The sequence below is a fragment of the Erythrolamprus reginae genome, chromosome 1 (genome assembly GCF_031021105.1).
Source record: "Erythrolamprus reginae isolate rEryReg1 chromosome 1, rEryReg1.hap1, whole genome shotgun sequence".
NCBI classification, from domain to species: Eukaryota; Metazoa; Chordata; class Lepidosauria; order Squamata; family Dipsadidae; genus Erythrolamprus; species Erythrolamprus reginae.
This window is the reverse complement of record NC_091950.1, coordinates 254,850,882-254,871,036: the sequence shown is the minus strand read 5'-3', so window position 1 is coordinate 254,871,036 and position 20,155 is coordinate 254,850,882. Positions and strand designations below refer to the sequence as shown.

Genomic DNA, 20,155 nt, shown 5'->3' with positions numbered 1-20,155 from the left:
TTTTAGTTCCATTGTCTACCCCACTAGTGAAACACTCTCTTTCTTAGCATGTTCAGTGTAATTGTGTGGACGCATGTGCACGTCTCACACAGAGGTGGGTTCCTTCTGGTTCTAACCAGTTCTTTAGAAATGTTAGTAATTTGGTGATGACGTCATGAGCCGGTTCTGTTGGTACCGCTCTGTGGGCACTGCCATCTCGGACTTTGCTTCTGTGCATGCGTAGAAGCTATTTTTTTCATTGCTGTGGGGGCCCACACCCAGCACAACAGCAAAAGGATCCAGAACCCATCCTTGATCTCATATATCATATATTTATCATATATCAGTTACTTAAATTTTGGTCTCTTCTTTCCCAATTCAAATGTTTCAGTCTCCCCTTACTTTTCCCAGTATGAAACTAAATTTGAATTCAGTGATTTTAGTTGCAAAAATGTGTTGATGGGCTTTGACACATTCTCTCTCTTAAATTCATTTGAGCGAGGAAGTGAAAGAGTAAAGAGAGCTACATCATCCACTGATGTGCACTGGATGCACATCTGCAGGGACTTTTAATGTATTATACACAGAGAGAGATACACAGACACATGCATGCAAACACATGTATGCACACTGATTGTGAGAATATAGCATAATATATGGTGGCTTCTAATATTTTATGATTGTTTTTAAGGTCCAGATAGGAAGGGACATCAATTCTCCTGTGTATGCCTTCACGGAGACAGAAAACCTCATGAGAGAAAGCAGAATTTGGAACGCTTTAAGGTAATTATGGCTTTAATATATACTGCTCAAAAAAATAAAGGAAACACTCAAATAACACATCCTAAATCTGAATGAATGAAATATTCTCATTGAATATTTTGTTCTGTACAAAGTTGAATGTGCACAACAGCATGTGAAATTGATTGTCAATCAGTGTTGCTTCCTAAGTGGATAGTTTGATTTCACAGAAGTTTGATTTACTTGGAGTGTTGTTTGTGTTGTTTTAAGTGTTCCTTTTTTTTTTGAGCAGTGTACTAATAGGTCATTGGTCTTCATATTGAGAGCTGAAAATTGGGCATTAATTTCAGTTTTATTGATGAATTGTTCAACTTAAAATATTGTGCCCCATTCTCCTTGCCTGTTCAAGAGTCAGGGAGATGTCTCCAGAAAAGCCCTCCACAAATGGTGAGGCACTTATTTTCTAAGCCTTCTCAGAGAGTTACCAGGAACCCAACAATAGATGAAGAGGAATGGGATAGCCTTTTTCATCAATTCACTATTCCTCACCAAAGCTCAGGAATACAATATGTGAGCATACATTCTTATGGAGGGTCCAGAACAACAATGGAGAGGAGAGATGTTGTAGAAGGGATAAACTTCTAGCCATTCCTACCCCTCTCCATTCTTGCATGATTCCTAGTATATTAAGGGAAGGGACCACCTATAACGTACCTACCTATACAGGAAGCCAAATTCTACTGAATTCTGCACAAGCCTATAAAATAGGAGAATATCTAACTAAAAGGGTTTAGTGTGCTGATCTAGAAATCAGGAGACTTGTGTTCTAGTCACACTTTAGCCATGAAAGCTCACTGGGTGATTTTGGCCAGTCACTGTCTCTCAACCCAACTCGCCTCAGAAGGTGGTGGTTGTGGGGCAGATGGTAGGAGAAAGGAGCATTACATATTTTACCACACTGAGTTATTTATCAATATAATATCGAAGGGATAAAAATAAAAAAAATATGTAGCTGATCTGAGCTGATATTTAGGACCTTCAGTTCTGCAGCACTCTTATAATTCTGATAGCCAGTTGCTCAATTATAGCCACTGTAGAAGAACAAGGATAGTTTTTTCAACAGCATTTAGATTGTGAGACTTCTAAGAAGTTTGGGAAAGTGAACCATGTATGAGTAGGAGGAATTGGTAAAAGAATAGTCTTCACCATTGACAATTCTGTTAGGACAAAAGCATTTTATGGTAAGATATCTTTGGATTCAAATGTATAGCTTCATTGAATTATAGTTGATATCTTGTATTTAAAATATAATGATTATATAAAAATGAAATTAGAAGACATCTAAAAGGTTAACTCACCTTTTCTGTTTAGAAAGCAGATGTCAGATTTTTGATCTGCACAGATGTAGCAGCCAGAGGAATTGATATTACTGGTGTGCCTTATGGTAAGAATTGTCAATACTTCAAGCAACTCTACTCTTAGCTGAGGGCATGAGATTGTTGAGATGGCAGTTGCAATAGACATGCTGTTGCTGAGGAATCAAGTAAGCTACACATACCATACCAGGGTGGGATATATAAAATATCAATTCTAGTAAACATTGTTGAGGTCCCTGTTAGCCATGGCAAATGCTCATCCTAAGTATATATTATACAACTTAGGTTGTGATTATTGGGTGGGTTTTTTTTTTCAAATAATGCAATATTGAACTTGGTGCAAATTGTAAATGGATAACAAGACTTCCAAATTCAGCTAATGTGAGGCTAGCAAGTCTGCAGTTGAGATTAAGAATGCGTACAGATACAATTGGGGTTTTAATGCTGCTAATCTTTGTGGGCAAAATGGAGAAAAGGAAGATTCTGGAACAGGAGATAACCCTACAAGATTGAAAAAAGAATAGGCTAGTTATATTAAGGAAAAATTGATATAATTGAATGACATGAACTTGGTCATAGCAATATTAAAATAGGATAAGATGTTGAAATGCTTGAATCAATGTGGGGGTTTTTTGTTTAATTTTGCATTTAATAACTACTTTGTGATTTTGTTGACCCATCCATTTATATAACAGATACATTGTTTTAATCCTTTACAGTAATACTGCATTAATATACCTATAAAACTTTATGGTTCATATTTTCCATTGCCTATTTCTGTCAAGGCGAAACAATTACCGTATTTTCCCCAGAAATATCACTTTGAAGAGTTCAAATTCAAATAATATGACCATTTGGGGGGATTTATTAACCACTAATTTATATAAACTCCCTTTCCTTTTTAACAGTGATAAATGTCACACTTCCAGATGAAAAACAGAATTACGTTCATCGGATTGGCAGAGTGGGACGAGCTGAACGGTATATTGGAAACTTTTATTTATCCTTCATTCACTTTTGGGATGATGAAATGAATCATCTCCCATTTTGTTTGTTTTGCTTTTTTCAGCATGGGCCTGGCAATTTCCCTGGTGGCAGCTGAGAAGGAAAAGGTAAGTTCTGCTTCCTTAAAACATGAAGACATTCAGCAGAATAAGATTTCTTTTGCTTTAGAATCATGTTGTTTTCTGTGTATTTAAAATAAGATAACATTTATTGCCACTTTTTTCTGTGAACACACTGGCACCCATTAAAAAATGCCCATTCTCAAAAGTGTGTGTTTGTGTACATATACATACATATAATGTCTGTACATGCACACATGCATATATATAACATATATATATTAACCACAGACCATTTAAAATACATAGGGGAAAATATGTGGCTACATCTACGCATATAATAATTAAGAGTTTGAACTTAATTCAGTGTTATGATAATTAGCTTTCTGCATATCAGAAATGTAATGCTGGTCATTTTAATTTTCCTCCCTCAATAAATCTTTTAACTATATTCCAGTTTTTGGTGTTTTTACTTCTTCTAACCTTCTTCTAGGTTTGGTATCATTCATGTCCCAGTCGTGGAAAGAGCTGCTACAATACTAGACTGAAGGATGAAGGTGGCTGCACTATTTGGTACAATGAGATGCAGGTAACTTTTTTACAGGTTTCAGTAAAATCTTTCCTATGTAACTTTGCATTTCAAGAGCAAGTTCTTTTCAATGCAGCTTTTCAAAGTGGATGTAAAATATTCAAGCCCCAATCACTGATCCACCAGAAAGTTAATGTTCTGGCATAAGATTAGCTACATTTTCATAGCTAGACCCTTTTGCAATTTCTTTGGAAATTGGAGCTTTGGGTGCACAGTAGAATTCCCAAGGGTAATTCAGCAGAGATGTGAAATTGAAGTTGTAATTCATGTTAAACTTACCCATATTACTCATTACAGTTTAGGCCTTTGCTTTAAAGTCTTTTCTACAATGTACTTCATATCTAATATCATTTAACGCTTAATGTTTTAGAACATGTTATTTGTAATCTTCAATAACTAATGACATAAAAAATAAAAAGATTGTTCCTTGTATACAAGACTCTTTGTTAGATGTGCTGACTGTGGAGAAGGTGACCATGGGAACAGCACTAAACCTGGGGTAAACCTATTGTTTGTTTCTGTGCTAACATAGCAAGACTCTCTTCGCAAGAGTGAATAGACTCACATCTTGCTTTATAGATTTAGGAAGAGAAATTGATGCATTAACAATTGCAGGAGGTTTTTGAGATATGGGTACGCAGTTACTGTGTCCATTTTCAGTGGAAATTTACAGTAGAAAACAGTGATTTTTGAAGAACTTTACATTTGTTTGAAGCCAGTGGTATTGTCATGACTATGCTAAGGTGGTGATGGAGCAGTGTTTACCAGTAAGAAACCCTTACCTAAAACCAAAAGAAAGAGTTTTGATGTTTGATTTCACCTGGGCAAAGAACATGTACTAATATAGTAACCCAGCATTTCTCTCATATACAATGGTTTCATTACCTATTTTACAGATTGGGTTACCTTTCCCTTATAGACAATTACGGTATTCTAGCTTTCTCCCCCTTAAGCTAATCAAGTTTTCAAGATAATAACAACACTAAAGAGAAATACAGTGAACCCTCGAGTTTCGCGTCCTCAAGGATCGCGAAAGGGCTATTTCGCTAGTTTTCAACCCGGAAGTAAACTCCACCATCTGCGCATGCGTGCCCTTCCACGCATGCGTAGATGGTGGAGTTTCCCCGCCGGGCAGAGGCTTCCCTGGGTCTTCCCCCTCTTGCCCCGGTAAGACCCCAGCGGCGGTGGGCTGGAGCGCGAGCTTGGGGCACCCTAGCTCCGCTTCCCAACTGGGAAGCGGAGCCGGCAACAGCGTGGGCGGGCGGCGCGCGCGAGCTTGGGGCAGCCTAGCTCCGCTTCCCAGCTGGGAAGCGGAGCCGGCAACAGCGTGGGCGGGCGGGCGGCGCGCGCGAGCTTGGGGCAGCCTAGCTCCGCTTCCCAGCTGGGAAGCGGAGCCGGCAACAGCGTGGGCGGGCGGGCGGCACGCGCGAGCTTGGGGCAGCCTAGCTCCGCTTCCCAGCTGGGAAGCGGAGCCGGCAACAGCGTGGGCGGGCGGGCGGCGCGCGCGAGCTTGGGGCAGCCTAGCTCCGCTTCCCAGCTGGGAAGCGGAGCTAGGGTTTCCCCAAGCGCAAGCGCACGCGCACCCCAGGCGCGAGCAACGGGGTGGGCGGGCGAAGGGCGGGCGGCAGTGGAAGTAAAAACACCATCTGCGCACGCGCAGATGGTGTTTTTACTTCCGCACCGCTACTTCGCGAAAAATCGATCATCGCTTGGGGTCCTGGAACGGAACCCTCGCGATGATCGAGGGTTCACTGTATAACATTAAGCCATAAATATGCTTACTGCACTGGAGTATAAGATGCACCTTAGTTTTGGGGGAGAAAAATAGGGGAAAGAATCTGTTTACCAGATATTCATCTGGCTAGCGTCTTTAGTCTGGTAGCTTCAGCACATTATTTTATCCCCTGGTTAGGGCTTTAAAAAAACTTTATTTGGAGAGAGTAGCAATGAAAGACCTTGCAAGCCAGTAAGAGCTAGGAACATCAATAGCACCTGGAAAGAAACATTCGGCAAAAGTAGAGTAATGGAAAACCCTGCAAAACTTAGGGCTTTGAAAACATTCTTCGCAAAGTAATACTGAAAGACCTTGCAAGCTAGTAAGAGCTGGGAACATCGTTAGCACCTGGTTTGGGCTGGAAAGAAATATTTGGAGCAAGTTAGACCAATGGAAAAAAAATTCTTCGCAGAGTAACAATGCAGACTTTGGTTAGGGTTGGAAAGAACCATTCAAAGCAAATAGAGAATGAAAAGAAAACCCTACAAAGAGCGGATTTGGAAAACATTCTTCACAGAGAGTAACAATGAAACAGCTTACAAGCTGGTAAGAGCTGGAACATCATTAGCACCTGGTTAGGGTTGGAAAGAAACTTACTCAGAGCAATTTAGAGCAATGAAAAAATCCCTGCAAAGACTTAGGGCTTGGAAAACATTCTTCGCAGAGAGAAACAATGAAAGAGCCTGCAAGGTAAGAGCTGGTAAGATCATTAGCAGCTACATTCAGAGTATAAGACACACCCAAATTATCAACCTCTGTTAGGGAGGAAAACGGTGCGTCTTATGCGCAAGCAAATACTGTATATTACCATGTTATATCAATATGAAATATAATATTAGGAATAAATGGTGGGGTTTTTTTACTATGTGGTATCCGTATGTGTAAACTACAGCGATAAACCTGAGGATGATAGATGATTTCAACTGACATTTCCCAGATAGTTGTTTGACCTTCAGGTTAATAAAATTAAACAACATGCCTTACAATTTGTTAAGCTTTATGCTTCTGACATGATTTCAAGTACAGATACCTACTTTTTGCATTAAACAGTTGTTAATATTATCAGTTAAGCAAGCAGACATCACCTACTAGAATTTCTTTATTAAATGTACTAGCCACCCATATTATTATTGTCAGGGTTCCAAGTAATACATCCATAGAAATTAGAAATCTGAGGCAGACAAATTCCTCAAAGAACAGTTTTATTTGATACATCATATTGTCACGATGCGCCCCCCCCCCAGGTAAAAGGTCACGCTGTCCAATCCTGTTGCTGGTCTGTTGCTTGATTATTGTCCCTCTGGCCATCCATCCATGAGAATATCCTTGGTTCCCATGGGAAAACTTTATTGCTGTGGCTACAAAACCCAATTCCCCCTCCCTCTGTTATGTGGCAACCCTGAAGCCTCCAAGATGGCCCCAGACAGTTTCACTTCAGTGTTGACAGCTATAGGCTAACTAGGAGACATTGTCTGAATGTCATTAAAATGGTTGAGGAGGGTTGAGGAATTAGGGAAAATAGATTAGGAGGGTTTTGGAGAGACAAATAATCTCCACATTTCTGCAGAAAATTATTTCTAAGCAGAAAAATCCTCCTTTCACAGAAATACAATATTGAATTCCATCGCTTTTATCATTAATTGCCCGTAATGCTAAAATAGATTTTTGGGGTTTTGAGATTGCAACAAGTATCACAAAAGAAAATGACAATTGGTATAATTTATCAATTTATTATTTTGCAAATTCAGTGTTAAAATGCTGCTAGTATTCACTATGAATACAACACAAGACAATTGATTTGTGCTTAAGTGTCATTTTTTATTCCTAGCAACTCCTAGAAGATCAGGAGTACGCTAACCTTCTAAATTTCATTGATTGCATAGTTCATAATTTGCAAAGTTTTAAATTTGTTTCAAAATATTGTGTTTGTATTAAATAAATTACAGTATTGTGGAGATACATGCATACATCATATATATAGAGTAGCCATAAGATCTACTTTCTTCAGTGTACTATTTGTCCCTAAGGCATTACTGACATATCTCAAATTCATTCATTGATCCCAGTAATTCCTGAGATCAGTTTAATGTGCTAAACAGTATCATGGTTTGGTTGATGCTAAAGCTTGCTGAGATGCATAAACTTTGGCAGTGTGTGTTATTCAACTCACCACAGCTAAAAACCAAATCCATCCATTGCATTGTCTGTCATGAAGTATTGGAGATCACTTCACAGCCTGAATTTCTTTCATTTTATGGCATTCAGCTTTTAGGTGAAGTAGAAGAGCATCTGAACTGCACCATTACTCAGGTTGAACCAGATATTAAAGTCCCAGTAGATGATTTTGATGGCAAGGTCGCCTATGGGAAAAGAAAAGCTGCTGGTGGTAAGTGGACAAGCCTACATTTTGGAACAGAGAATTGAATTTTCTGATGAATTATATTTTTATTATATCTGATAATTATAAATTATAAATGACTGGCAAAAGAAACTTTTAGAAATTTCAGTTTTGTTCTCCAATTTCAGTTCTCCTGAAATTCCTAGTTTAAAAAATAAGAATTGGGATTCCTTTATTTATTTCAAAACCAATTTAGGATTCTTTTGTTGGCTTCTTTTTATGTAAGGTAATTCCTCCATTTAAAATACTTCAAGGCACTTGAAAAAATGAAGTTTCTGCCTATTGCTTATTTTACCTCTCCACTTAATGTTTAGAAATGTAATTATCAAACAGATCTTCTATATATTTTTGTAAGCCATTCCTTAGCTATTTTCTCTCTAACTTGGCATTCAGTGTGCATTTTCTATCTAAGAATTACATGTTAATATAAACTTCTATTTTGGTTAAATGTTTTTAAACAACAAATTAATTTGGAAACAGAATAGAAAACTTGGTATATTAAGTATTCCTTAAAATGTTATCATTTTGACTGTTAGACTAATGCTAATTATAACTAGATATTATAATATCTATTATACTATCTAGTATGTAATTTGTTATATGAAGTATTTTGTAATTAAAATACTTGTAATTACATTTTGTCTCCCTAGGACTGGAAGTAAAAAAAGGGGGAGACCTATTTTTATAAACACAGAGAAAGATTTACTTATTATACTGATATTATAAAAGATTATAATCTGTTTAGTTCTGGATACATTATCATTACAGTCCAAATGAATGCATACTCAGAATGGAATTTATTTCAGAATTTCAAATTTTTAAAAGCATTTTGATACAGCATGGTTATTTACTATTTCAAAAGATTAGTGTACATAAATCGAAAATAGCTGTTTAGATCAAAGACACATTTTTTAATCCAGAAAAATAAATAAAAATGTGATTCAGGGGTGTTTGCAATGCCATCTGTGGCAAGTCCCCAAATTTGGCATACTTTTATGAGTACAGTAATTGAATTATTGGGGCAGTTTCTTTCGTGAACTTATCATCTTTTTTTAAAAAAAACTAGATCTTCAAAATGTACAATTATGCTGTCATAATTCAATGATTTGCTGCCAAATTTGAGAATATTATTTTGGGCAAGATTTAAAAATAGACCGAGATCCACATGCAGGCCACAAGAGGCTCATTTCATCTTTGACTAGTAAGGTTGAAAGGGCAAACATTAGATTACATATTTGTATATGTAGAAGAATAATCAATATTCTGAATGATTGTACCGACCTAGAGAAAAAGGATAACAGACTTTTGATCTTTGCAGGTGGAACATACAAAGGCCATGTGGACATTCTGGCACCCACAGTGCAAGAGTTGGCTACCCTGGAAAAGGAAGCTCAGACGTCTTTCTTGCATCTTGGTTACCTTCCTAATCAGCTGTTTAGAGCATTTTGAGTTCTGCCTTGGGTGAAACTTGGATGTTCGGCCTATATGAAGAAGATGCTATGGGTATACTGACTTTATATCAATCTTGCATGTTCACCAACCTTACAAACCTTGAGGAATTAGCTACTAGTATTGATCCAATAAAATTGAGCGGTTCATAATCATATTTGTGTTTTAGATTTTCTTTTCCCTAAATGTGTTGGAAGAATAGCGGTTCTTACTTGACACATTGGTTAAAACTTCAGAATTTGTTTCAATCATCATCAAATTTTGGCTTTGATGGATGGGGAAAAATTAAGCGTTTGCACAGTGTTTCAGAGAGTTTTTTAAATGAGTTTGAATCTGAAAGTTCAGGGAGATTTAAATTCTACACAAGGCAACTCAATTATAAACACTACATGTGTGTAGAAAAAAAAATGAAGGCACCTGTATTGAAAAAGCAAGCAATACTAATAGTTAACATTGACTTTATAATCAAATCAATCTAGTAGATTAATAGCATTTCAATCTGGATGCTTTTTTAACATGCTAATATCTCAGTGACCCAACTATGTAAATATATCAGCAGCCATGAGATCCCAAACAGAACAGTTCCAGCACACTTTGGCTTTTACTTTGTAAGTGAAGTTGAGCAACAGTATGAAATAGCAAGAAATAAATTATGGGACAATTATATTGGCTTAAATTCTCAATCATCTATTCTCCAATAATGACACCTTACTCATTTTAAGCTTACAGGTAAAATTGAAAATTCATAATTTTGCTAACTACCCTGCTCAGTTTTTCTATAGTTTATGACAATTTGATAATGAGATATGGACAGCATATGAGCCGGGGTGGCGCAGCAGGTAGAGTGCTGTACTGCAGGCCACTGAAGCTGACTTGTAGATCTGAAGGTCAGCGGTTCAAATCTCATCACCGGCTCAAGGTTGACTCAGCCTTCCATCCTTCCAAGGTGGGTAAAATGAGGACCCGGATTGTGGGGGCAATATGCTGGCTCTGTTAAAAAGTGCTATTGCTAACATGTTGTAAGCCGCCCTGAGTCTAAGGAGAAGGGTGGCATAAAAATTGAATTGAATAAATAAATAAATATACATTTAATGGAGTCACACAGGTAAGAAATACACTATCATGATGATCATATTTATACTGAAGGAACTGCATTATTAACCAATTGTTTTCTAGTTCAGTTCAAAGTGCTTGACTTTAACTTTTTAAAGCCCAAATCAGTGTGAAGCCTGATTTGGGCTTTAAAAAGTTAAAGTCAAGCACTTTGAACTGAACTAGAAAACAATTGGTTAATAATGCAGTTCCTTCAGTATAAATATGATCATCATGATAGTGTATTTCTTACCTGTGAAACCTGGTTGTGTTCCTGCAAAAGAGGTTGCTCAGAAGATGCTTTCAGACTGTGAACCTTCATTTGATCCTATTCTTCCTGCTTTTGGAAAGAGTACTCAAATTGGCTTCTCAATTATAGTTTTTAATTATTTAATATTATAAATCTTATTTTTACATTTAACTCTGAAAAGATTTTTTTTATTTTAAGCTTGAGGTCATGATTCCATTTTTAATAGGGTTTCATTTGTTCTATTCTTTTTCCATTCTTAGCTCCTGTGAACACATTTCTCTCTCCCTCTTTGGGAGCAAGGCAAGATATAAACAAATACAACCAAAGAGGTACATAATCAAGCTTTAACAGGACAATTAAAAGAATTATGATTTTTAAAATGAGAGAAAAACAAAGAGTAGCACTTTCATTGCTGTTAAGCTGTTTGGGGAGAAAGACCTAGAAGTTTAAAGAGGAAAGAAAAATCTGTTTTAAATATGGTAAAATAAGTGCACATGTATAACTTTGGAAAATAAAATAGTGATAATCTGTATCAACTACAGACAGCCACAACTACTTAGAATTAAAGCAAAAGGAAAACTCAAAAATTAAAATGGTTCTTTTTTTAAAAAAAATAAAACATTTTATCAAAATGTATATCGTCATGTTTTTGATCTTATTCCTTGGGACAGAACCTGCCATAGGAGACAGATTTCACACAATCTGATGCGTTTCCATTTTCTATCATTTTGCAAGCTATCGGCTGCCTCTTGGTGGCGGAAGTGTTTCATTTCTCTCCCACCCCACCCTCCCAAGAGTTCATTCTCTAGTTGGGAGAGATTTACTTATATTTGGTAGCAGTTTCTCATTTGGTGTGGTGCTTTTCCATGTATATTAAAATTGTAGCTCCAAGCTATTTTTTTAATTAAAAAGGTTCCTGTATGTATGAAGCAAAAAATTTGCAATGTTAACAATAAAATTTGGATTTAAGAAGTGACATGTTGAATCATGTCATCATTGCCTGCAGTTTAATTTTGTAAACTAGTATAGCTACCTACCACAATCTTGGTAATCAATTTTTCTTGTGAGAGCTATATCTTGGCTTATTTGGGATATGTTTTCTCAACAGTTACATAGTTACATTAACGTACATGCCTTGACTGATTGCTGCACTTAATGTCAAAAGTTCCCACTGTTATTGCTGCTTTGCAACTACCTTTAAAATATTGTATCATAATTAATCCATACAAATTTATAGATTATGTCAAACTAGACAATGTCGCTTGGTGGGGCCTAGGGGATGAGCCTTCTCTGTGGGGGCTCTGGTCCTCTGGAATCAGCTCCTCCTGGAGATTTGTACTGCCTCTTCGCCTTCCACAAAGGTCTTAAGACACATCTATGCCGCCAGGCTTTGGGCGATTAGACTCTAGTCCTCTGGCCGATGAATGTTACTTATGGTTGTTGCTTGAATCGGTATGATTGGTTCTTTAATAATACTAGGGTTTATAGACTAGTACATTTAGTTTTTAAATTGTAACATTATCAAAATGTTTACATTGTCTTTTGATATTGTTGTTAGCCGCCCCGAGTCTTCGGAGAGGGGCAGCATACAAATCTAATAAATACAAATACAAAATTATAGTTATAGTTTATTAGATTTGTATGCCGCCCCTCTCCGAAGACTCGGGGTGGCTCACAACATAACAGTAATACAATACATTACAAATCCAATAGTAGAAAAAATAAATCAATTTAAAAAACATTAATAACAGTAAAATCCCTATCTATACAATCATACACATTCAACCTAATCCATCATACAGTAAGGCCAAAAACATAATAAAAAAAATAATTGAAATTAGGCAATTGTATTGTTCTTTTTTATGTGTTGTAAGCCACCCCGTGTCCTCGGAGAGGGGTGGCATATAAATCCAGATAGGTAGGTAGGTAGGTAGGTAGGTAGATTAGATAGATAGATTAGATAGATAGATAGATAGATAGATAGATAGATAGATAGATAGATAGATAGATAGATAGATAGATAGATAGATGATAGAATGTATTAATGTTAATCAATAGAGCTGGAACGGAGGTCTTCTAGCCAAACGCCCTGTTCAAGCAGTAGACCCTATACCCGTGATGGCGAATGTATGGCACGCATGCCACAGGTGTCATATGGAGCCATATGAGAGGGCACATGAGACTTTGTCTTGAAGAATTTCAACTTTCGATTTCTACGTAGCATTTTATATTATCATGGCATGGAAGAGGATCTGCTTTGCCTGCTGCTTCAGTTCTATCATAGAAGACTTTCCTTAGGAGATGTACATACAGTGGTACCTCGAGATACGAGTTTAATTCGTTCCGGACCTGGGCTCTTAAGTCGAGCAGCTCTTATCTCGAACGACTTTTCCCCATAGGAATTAATGTAAATAATTTTAATTGGTTCCAGCCCTCAAAAAACTCACAAAGTTAGTCTAAATTATGCAGAAAGACATGTTTTTAATGAAGAAATGTACATGTACATATAAATGAATAATGAAGTTTCTTTCACTTAACTTGTAAACTTTCTTAAATTTTTAAATTTACATATGTTCAACTTCTCTGCCACCCAATCCTGTAGGACAGAGGTCCCCAACCCTTTTTGCACCAGGGACCGGCTTTAAGCGATCAAGAGAGGAATGGGTGAATGAATGGACAGAGGGTGGGAAGGAAGGAAGGAAGGAAAGAGGGAAGGGACAGGAACAGAGGAAGGAAGCAAGGAAACTTATGAAAGGGGAGAGTAAGAGAGGAATGAGTGAAGGGAGGGAGGGAGGGAAGAAGGTGGGAAGGAGAAAGAAAAGAAGAAATAGAGGAAGGGAAGGTAAAAGAGAGAAATAAAAAGAGCAAGAAAGAAAGCAAGAAAGAAAGAAAGAAAGGGGGAAGGGACAGGAACAGAGGAAGGAAGCAAGGAAACTTATGAAAGGGGAGAGTAAGAGAGGAATGAGTGAAGGGAGGGAGGGAGGGAAGAAGGTGGGAAGGGGAAAGAAAAGAAGAAATAGAGGAAGGGAAGGTAAAAGAGAGCAAGAAAGAAAGCTGCAAGCACCCCCCCGAGCCCCCCAGGCCGGCTGCAACCTTTTAAAACACGGGCGCCGCTTCGCAGCTGTCTCCTGAAGCCGAACGCGGAAGTTAGCGTTTGGCTTCAGGAGACAGCTCCTTGGCGCTTGTATCTCGAATTTGGGCTTGTAAGTAGAACAAAAATATCTCTCCCCTCCCAGCTCTTATCTCGAGTTGCTCTTAAGTAGAGCAGCTCTTATGTCGGGGTTCCACTGTAGTAGTATATTGTCAGGCTCAAACACTGCACTAGATCATGGTTTTATTCTACGGAACTCAGTTGGCTAATTACCAAGCATGGTGCATCAACTAGAGATCAAGTAATCCCCGATTTACAAGAATTCATTTAATGACCGTTCAAAGTTACAACAGTACTGAAAAAAGCGACTTTTTCACACTTTGTAGCATCCTCATGGTCACGAGATCAAAATTGAGATGCTACAATTTTCAGCTCATACTTATGAACATTGCTGTGTCCAAAGGTCATGTGACCACACTTTGCAAACTTTTGACGAGCAAAATCAATGGGAAAGCCAGATTTACTTAACAAACCAGGCTGTCCAGTAAACCTGGAAAACAGAGAATCGGAATTATCAGGGAAATTGGTGGTTCGTGAAATATCGGGATTATCAGGGAATTCATGAAAAAACTGGAATAAATCGGGGGGGGGGGGACAAACTGCATTAAAAAGTTTAAAAGTCAGGGGAAATCATGTACAAAAACAAAAAACCAGATAGCGCTGCCTGGCAGAGTCAAACAAAAATGAGCATAACTGTGGCAACAACTTGCTTCCTCAGCTACCAATTGCTTCCTCAGCTTAGCTGTTTGGAAAGACATCATCTACGACTGCGCTTTTACTAGATTGCAAATTACAGGGAAATGTCAGAAATACCGGAATTTCAAAATGCTTTCCCCCTGGACACCCTGACAAACGTGCTACGAAACTGTGAGCAGCAGTGATTCACTTTACAACAGTGGCAAGAAAGGTCATAAAATGGGGCAAATCTCACCTAACAATTGTCTCACTTAACAGAAATTTTGGGCTCAATTGTGAACATAAGGCGAGTACCTGTAGCTGGGTTCGTTCAGTATTTTATGCTAAGTCGCCAATGGGGGGGGAAAACTACAATAAGGTTTACTCCATAATGCAGCCATGGGCGGATGTTTTACGTAAGAAAAATAAAAATAAGTCATTTTGCCTGTAAGATTTTATAATTGCATCTAATTATATTATCATCTGAGTGAGGTTAAAAATGCCACTGATCCAAATCAGGATGTTATGACATACATCGTAAGATATGAATGAATGGCAAAAGAATATTGATATAATGTAAGCAAATTCATAATCATAATTGGTCCATAATAATAATAAAAATCCCTCTATGTTTCCAGATCTATTGTATAACATGTCTCATCAATGGTAAAATCCGGTTTGTTCCATAATCCACAAAATGAATGGATTGAATTGGAATTCTTTGGAAATAGTATGTCAAAATTCTGTAGCTGATTTAATACTGAATGAATTATATATAGTGTATTTTATATATATATATGAGCTCAAAACTGTTCAATGAATTGGAAGTACAGTGATACCTCATCTTACAAACGCCTCATCATACAAACTTTTCAAGATACAAACCCGGGGTTTAAGATTTTTTTGCCTCTTCTTACAAACTATTTTCACCTTACAAACCCACCGCCACCACTGGGATGCCCCGCCTCCGGACTTCCGTTGCCAGCGAAGCACCGGTTTTTGTGCTGCTGGGATTTCCCTGAGGCTCCCCTCCATGGGAAACCCCACCTCCGGACTTCCGTTGCCAATGAAGCGCTTGTTTTTGCGATGCTGGGATTCCCCTGCAGCATTGCAAAAACACAGAAGTCCAGAGGTGGGGTTTCCTATAGAGGGGAACCTCAGGGGAATCCCAGCAGCGCAAAAACGGGCGCTTCGGCTGGCAAAAGGGGTGAATTTTGGGCTTGCACGAATTAATCGCTTTTCCATTGATTCCTATGGGAAACATTGTTTCGTCTTACAAACTTTTCACCTTAAGAACTTCATCCCGGAACCAATTAAGTTTGTAAGACAAGGTATTACTCTACTATGTTTGTATAGACCAAGAAAGAGTCTCAGGAAGAAAACTTTCACTAAGTGAAATCTCTGAAAATTTGGTGATAATCACCAAATATGCATAGTATTATACTTCAAGATCTGAAAAACCAAAGCCTCAATCTTTAGCTAGACAACAGGCATCATTTCAAGAATATCTTCAGAAATGAAGAACCTCCAAAATAATTTATTTAGTGTCTCCCCTAGATATATGGATTTTCCATAGAAAATTATTCTGCCAATGCTACTCATGTCGAGATTATATAGCCTATTCCAAATACTAAGGTGTAAAGACTCAAATCTGTCAAGATCTAAAGGAATCTCTTCTGATATGAAGAGATTCCTTTAGATCTTGACAGATTTGAGTCTTCTCCTATTGAGATTTCATATAATTATTTGGTTAAGTATGAAAGGAAATGCAAGTAGTATTTGTCTTATGACCACAATCAAGACCAAACTTTATGTTGCTAAGTGAGACATTTGTTAAGTGAGTTTTAAGCCCCATTTTACCACCTTGCTTGCCACAATTGTTCAGTTGCTAAATTAGTAACATGGTTGTTAAGTGAATCTGACTTCCCCACATTCACTTTGCTTGTTGGAAGGTCACAAAAGGTGATCACGTGACCCTGGAAGACTGCAACCATCATAAATGAGTCAGTTGCCAAGCATCTGAATTTTCATCACATTTGTCTGTCTGTCTGTCTGTCTGTCTGTTTGGACTATGAGCAGCTTAAAATCATGACCATGGGGATGATGCAGCGCAGGGGTGGGTTCCACTTACTTTTGCTAAGATGCACATTACGATGTTTTGTGCATGCACACTGGCACCACTCATGCACACACATCCCTTCCTGCAATTTCACTTCTACACATGTTCGGAAGGTGGATTCAGCCCGAAACACAGCTGAAGAAATAAAGGTCAGTATTAACCCGCGGGCGAGCAAGAGGGCTTTTTTCACAGCATACAAACAATGGAAAAATCACCGAAAATTCCAAAAAGAAAAGTTGGTGGCAGGCACAGATCAGCACAGACAGAAATGAATCTGCGATGCCTAAATTACATCACCAGCGGGTTGCTAACGGTTTGGGTGATCTGGTCTGAATGGGAGGAACCCACCCCTGATGCAATGATTGTGTGAAAAACTTTTTTTTCCAGTGCCATTGTAGCTTCAAACTTTCTAAATGGACTGTTGTAAGTGGAGGACTTTCTGTATTTAAAAGTTCAGTAAACAGAGGAAAACAAATTACTCAGTGCACTGATACATAAACATTGCCTATTGACATACATTCTGATGTAGACCAGTTAAAAGTGACCCATAACTCACCCAGCACTTTGATCGAATGCCTCAAGTGCAGAGGATAAGGTTCAGTAATAAAGAATAAAATATATTCTGACATTGTCTTAACAGCATAGGCTAAAGGTTCTAAATAAAAACCAAAGAAGAAAGTGAGCATCCTTGCGTGGTACTTTTATAGAGTGGGAAAGGTGAAGGGAAAAAAACTCTGATCTTGACTTTAGATTTAGAGGCTGCGTAAATGAGTCTAGACCCATTTTATAAATCTTTTGGGAAATCAGAATTTAGATAAGGGGATGTACATAGCCTAGAGACTTTATGAGAAGATTTTTCCAAATCCAGTGATAGAATTACATCTTGGGTTTTTCCCCCCTCTTTATTCAGACAATAAAATCCACTATCAACCCAATATCATCTAATCCAGTTCTAGTGTTTGATAATGCTGCTTTATTCATACTTGACCATGGACAAAATCACCTGCTGAAGTCTTGTCAGTTAAAGGCGTGGCTAAGATTTTAATATCTATACCAATCAACAAGTACAGTGGTGGACTGTCGCTTGTTTGGACTGGTTTGGGTGACCTGGTAGTTCCAACAATCAGCCCGGCCCCACCCACCCGGCCCTGCCTTATCCTGTCCTATATTTCCTTCTTTCTGGCTCAGTTGATTCACATAGCACAGCTGATTCTGTGCGTCCACTGTTTTACTTACCAGGGCTGTTAAGTAGCAGGTAAGTAGAAGGTAAGCAGCTGAACTTCAAATTGCTATATTTTTAATATGAAGTGCATATGTGCACGCAAAGTGTGCTATCACTGAACTGGTTGTTAAATTGGTTGCTGCCTACAATTGAATAGGTATATAATATTTACTTTTTTTCTGTTATCCCTTTACCCCTTAATTAAATAAAGAAGAGAAGGAGAGGGGGGAAGGGGGAGGGAGGGAGGAGAGAGAGAGAGAGAAATCTTTTGGAAATCCCAGCTGTATGAATTGACTGACATTTGCAGTGAAGAGCAGAGCTTGGTTTTGACAGTGTGAACTAACTTGCCTCTGATTCTGTAAGAAAGTTAAGAGTGGTAGAGGTTGAAAAGAAATTACTGCAGAATCTTTATTTATTTATTTATTTATTTGTTTGTTTGTTTGTTTGTTTGTTCATTTGTCCAATACACAATACATATGGAAGAGAATAGACATGAAGTAATATATATAAAGATAATATGTAAAAATAGAGGAGAAGATATATGAAAGGAAGAAAATATATATGATATATGAGATAAAGGAAAGACAATTGGCCAGGGGATGAAAGGCACACTAGTGCACTTATGCACGCCCCTTACTGACCTCGTAGGAACCTGGAGAAGTCAATCGTGGAGAGTCTAAGGGAGAAATGTTGGGTGTTTGGGGTTGACACTAATGAGTTCCATGCTTTGACAACTCTATTGTTAAAATCATATTTTTTACAGTCAAGTTTGGAGCGGTTAATATTAAGTTTGAATCTATTGCGTGCTCTTGTGTTGTTGCAGGTGAAGCTTAAGTAGTCATTGACCGGTAGGAGATTGCAGCATATGATCTTGTGGGCAATACTTAAATCATGTTTTAGGCGCCGTAGTTCTAAGCTTTCTAGACCCAGGATTGTTAGTCTATTTTCGTAGGGTATTCTGTTTCGAGTGGATGAGTGAAGGGCTCTTCTGGTGAAATATCTTTGGACGTTTTCAAGGGTGTTGATGTCCGAGATGTGGTATGGGTTCTAGACAGATGAGCTGTACTCAAGGATGGGTCTGGCAAAAGTTTTGTAGGCTCTTGTGAGTACAGTGGTACCTCGAGATACGAGTTTAATTCGTTCCGGACCTGGGCTCTTAAGTCGAGCAGCTCTTATCTCGAACGACTTTTCCCCATAGGAATTAATGTAAATAATTTTAATTGGTTCCAGCCCTCAAAAAACTCACAAAGTTAGTCTAAATTATGCAGAAAGACATGTTTTTAATGAAGAAATGTACATGTACATATAAATGAATAATGAAGTTTCTTTCACTTAACTTGTAAACTTTCTTAAACTTTTAAATTTACATATGTTCAACTTCTCTGCCACCCAATCCTGTAGGACAGAGGTCCCCAACCCTTTTTGCACCAGGGACCGGCTTTAAGCGATCAAGAGAGGAATGGGTGAATGAATGGACGGAGGGTGGGAAGGAAGGAAGGAAAGAGGGGAGGGACAGGAACAGAGGAAGGAAGCAAGGAAACTTATGAAAGGGGAGAGTAAGAGAGGAATGAGTAAGAGGGAGGGAGGGAAGAAGGTGGGAAGGAGAAAGAAAAGAAGAAATAGAGGAAGGGAAGGTAAAAGAGAGAAAGAAAAAGAGCAAGAAAGAAAGCTGCAAGCCCCCCCCCGAGCCCCCCAGGCCGGCTGCAACCTTTTAAAACACGCGCGCCGCTTCGCAGCTGTCTCCTGAAGCCGAACGCGGAAGTTAGCGTTTGGCTTCAGGAGACAGTTCCTTGGCGCTTGTATCTCGAATTTGGGCTTGTAAGTAGAACAAAAATATCTCTCCCCTCCCAGCTCTTATCTCGAGTTGCTCTTAAGTAGAGCAGCTCTTATGTCAGGGTTCCACTGTAGTGTGAGATTGCCGGAGCAGAAGCTACATAGGATCAGGTTAACAACTCTAGAAGCCTTTTTGGCAATATTGTTGCAGTGGGCTTTAGCACTTAGGTCATTTGATATTAGTATTCCAAGGTCTTTTACTGAGTGTGGGTCAATTTGCAGATTCCTTTCCCCAAATTTGCTTCTCCAGGCTTATTCATCCCTGGTTTTGTCAGACTTTGGAAAAAGTGCAGAGAACAACTTAGATGATTAAAGGCCTAAAATATATGAAAAACCATTGCAATATTTGGGTTTAGCTAGTCTGGAGAAAAGAAGGATTAGGGGAGATATGATATCAGTGTTTCAGTATTTGAAGAGCTGCCATTAATAGGACTGGGTCAACT

At 38.3% G+C, this 20,155-nt stretch overlaps 1 protein-coding gene across 2 annotated transcripts in view; it reads left to right on the top strand.

Moving 5' to 3' along the window:
- The window catches only part of DDX1 (DEAD-box helicase 1), a 34,607-nt gene extending 23,257 nt beyond the window's left edge, over positions 1–11,350 (top strand). Inside the window, exons 20-27 of one of the 2 annotated variants that reach the window (XR_011557379.1) lie at positions 671–762; positions 2,092–2,164; positions 3,005–3,077; positions 3,166–3,208; positions 3,654–3,749; positions 7,789–7,909; positions 9,240–9,424; positions 10,973–11,350. Coding sequence is in view for 1 of the 2 variants with exons in the window: in XM_070732858.1 (XP_070588959.1) it covers positions 671–762; positions 2,092–2,164; positions 3,005–3,077; positions 3,166–3,208; positions 3,654–3,749; positions 7,789–7,909; positions 9,240–9,370 (629 nt within the window). In the remaining variant the exon portion in view is untranslated. Of the gene's footprint in view, positions 1–670; positions 763–2,091; positions 2,165–3,004; positions 3,078–3,165; positions 3,209–3,653; positions 3,750–7,788; positions 7,910–9,239; positions 9,526–10,972 lie in introns of those variants that run through there. The other variant, XM_070732858.1, reaches the window with a different exon arrangement.
- Positions 11,351–20,155: the final 8,805 nt, after the last annotated feature.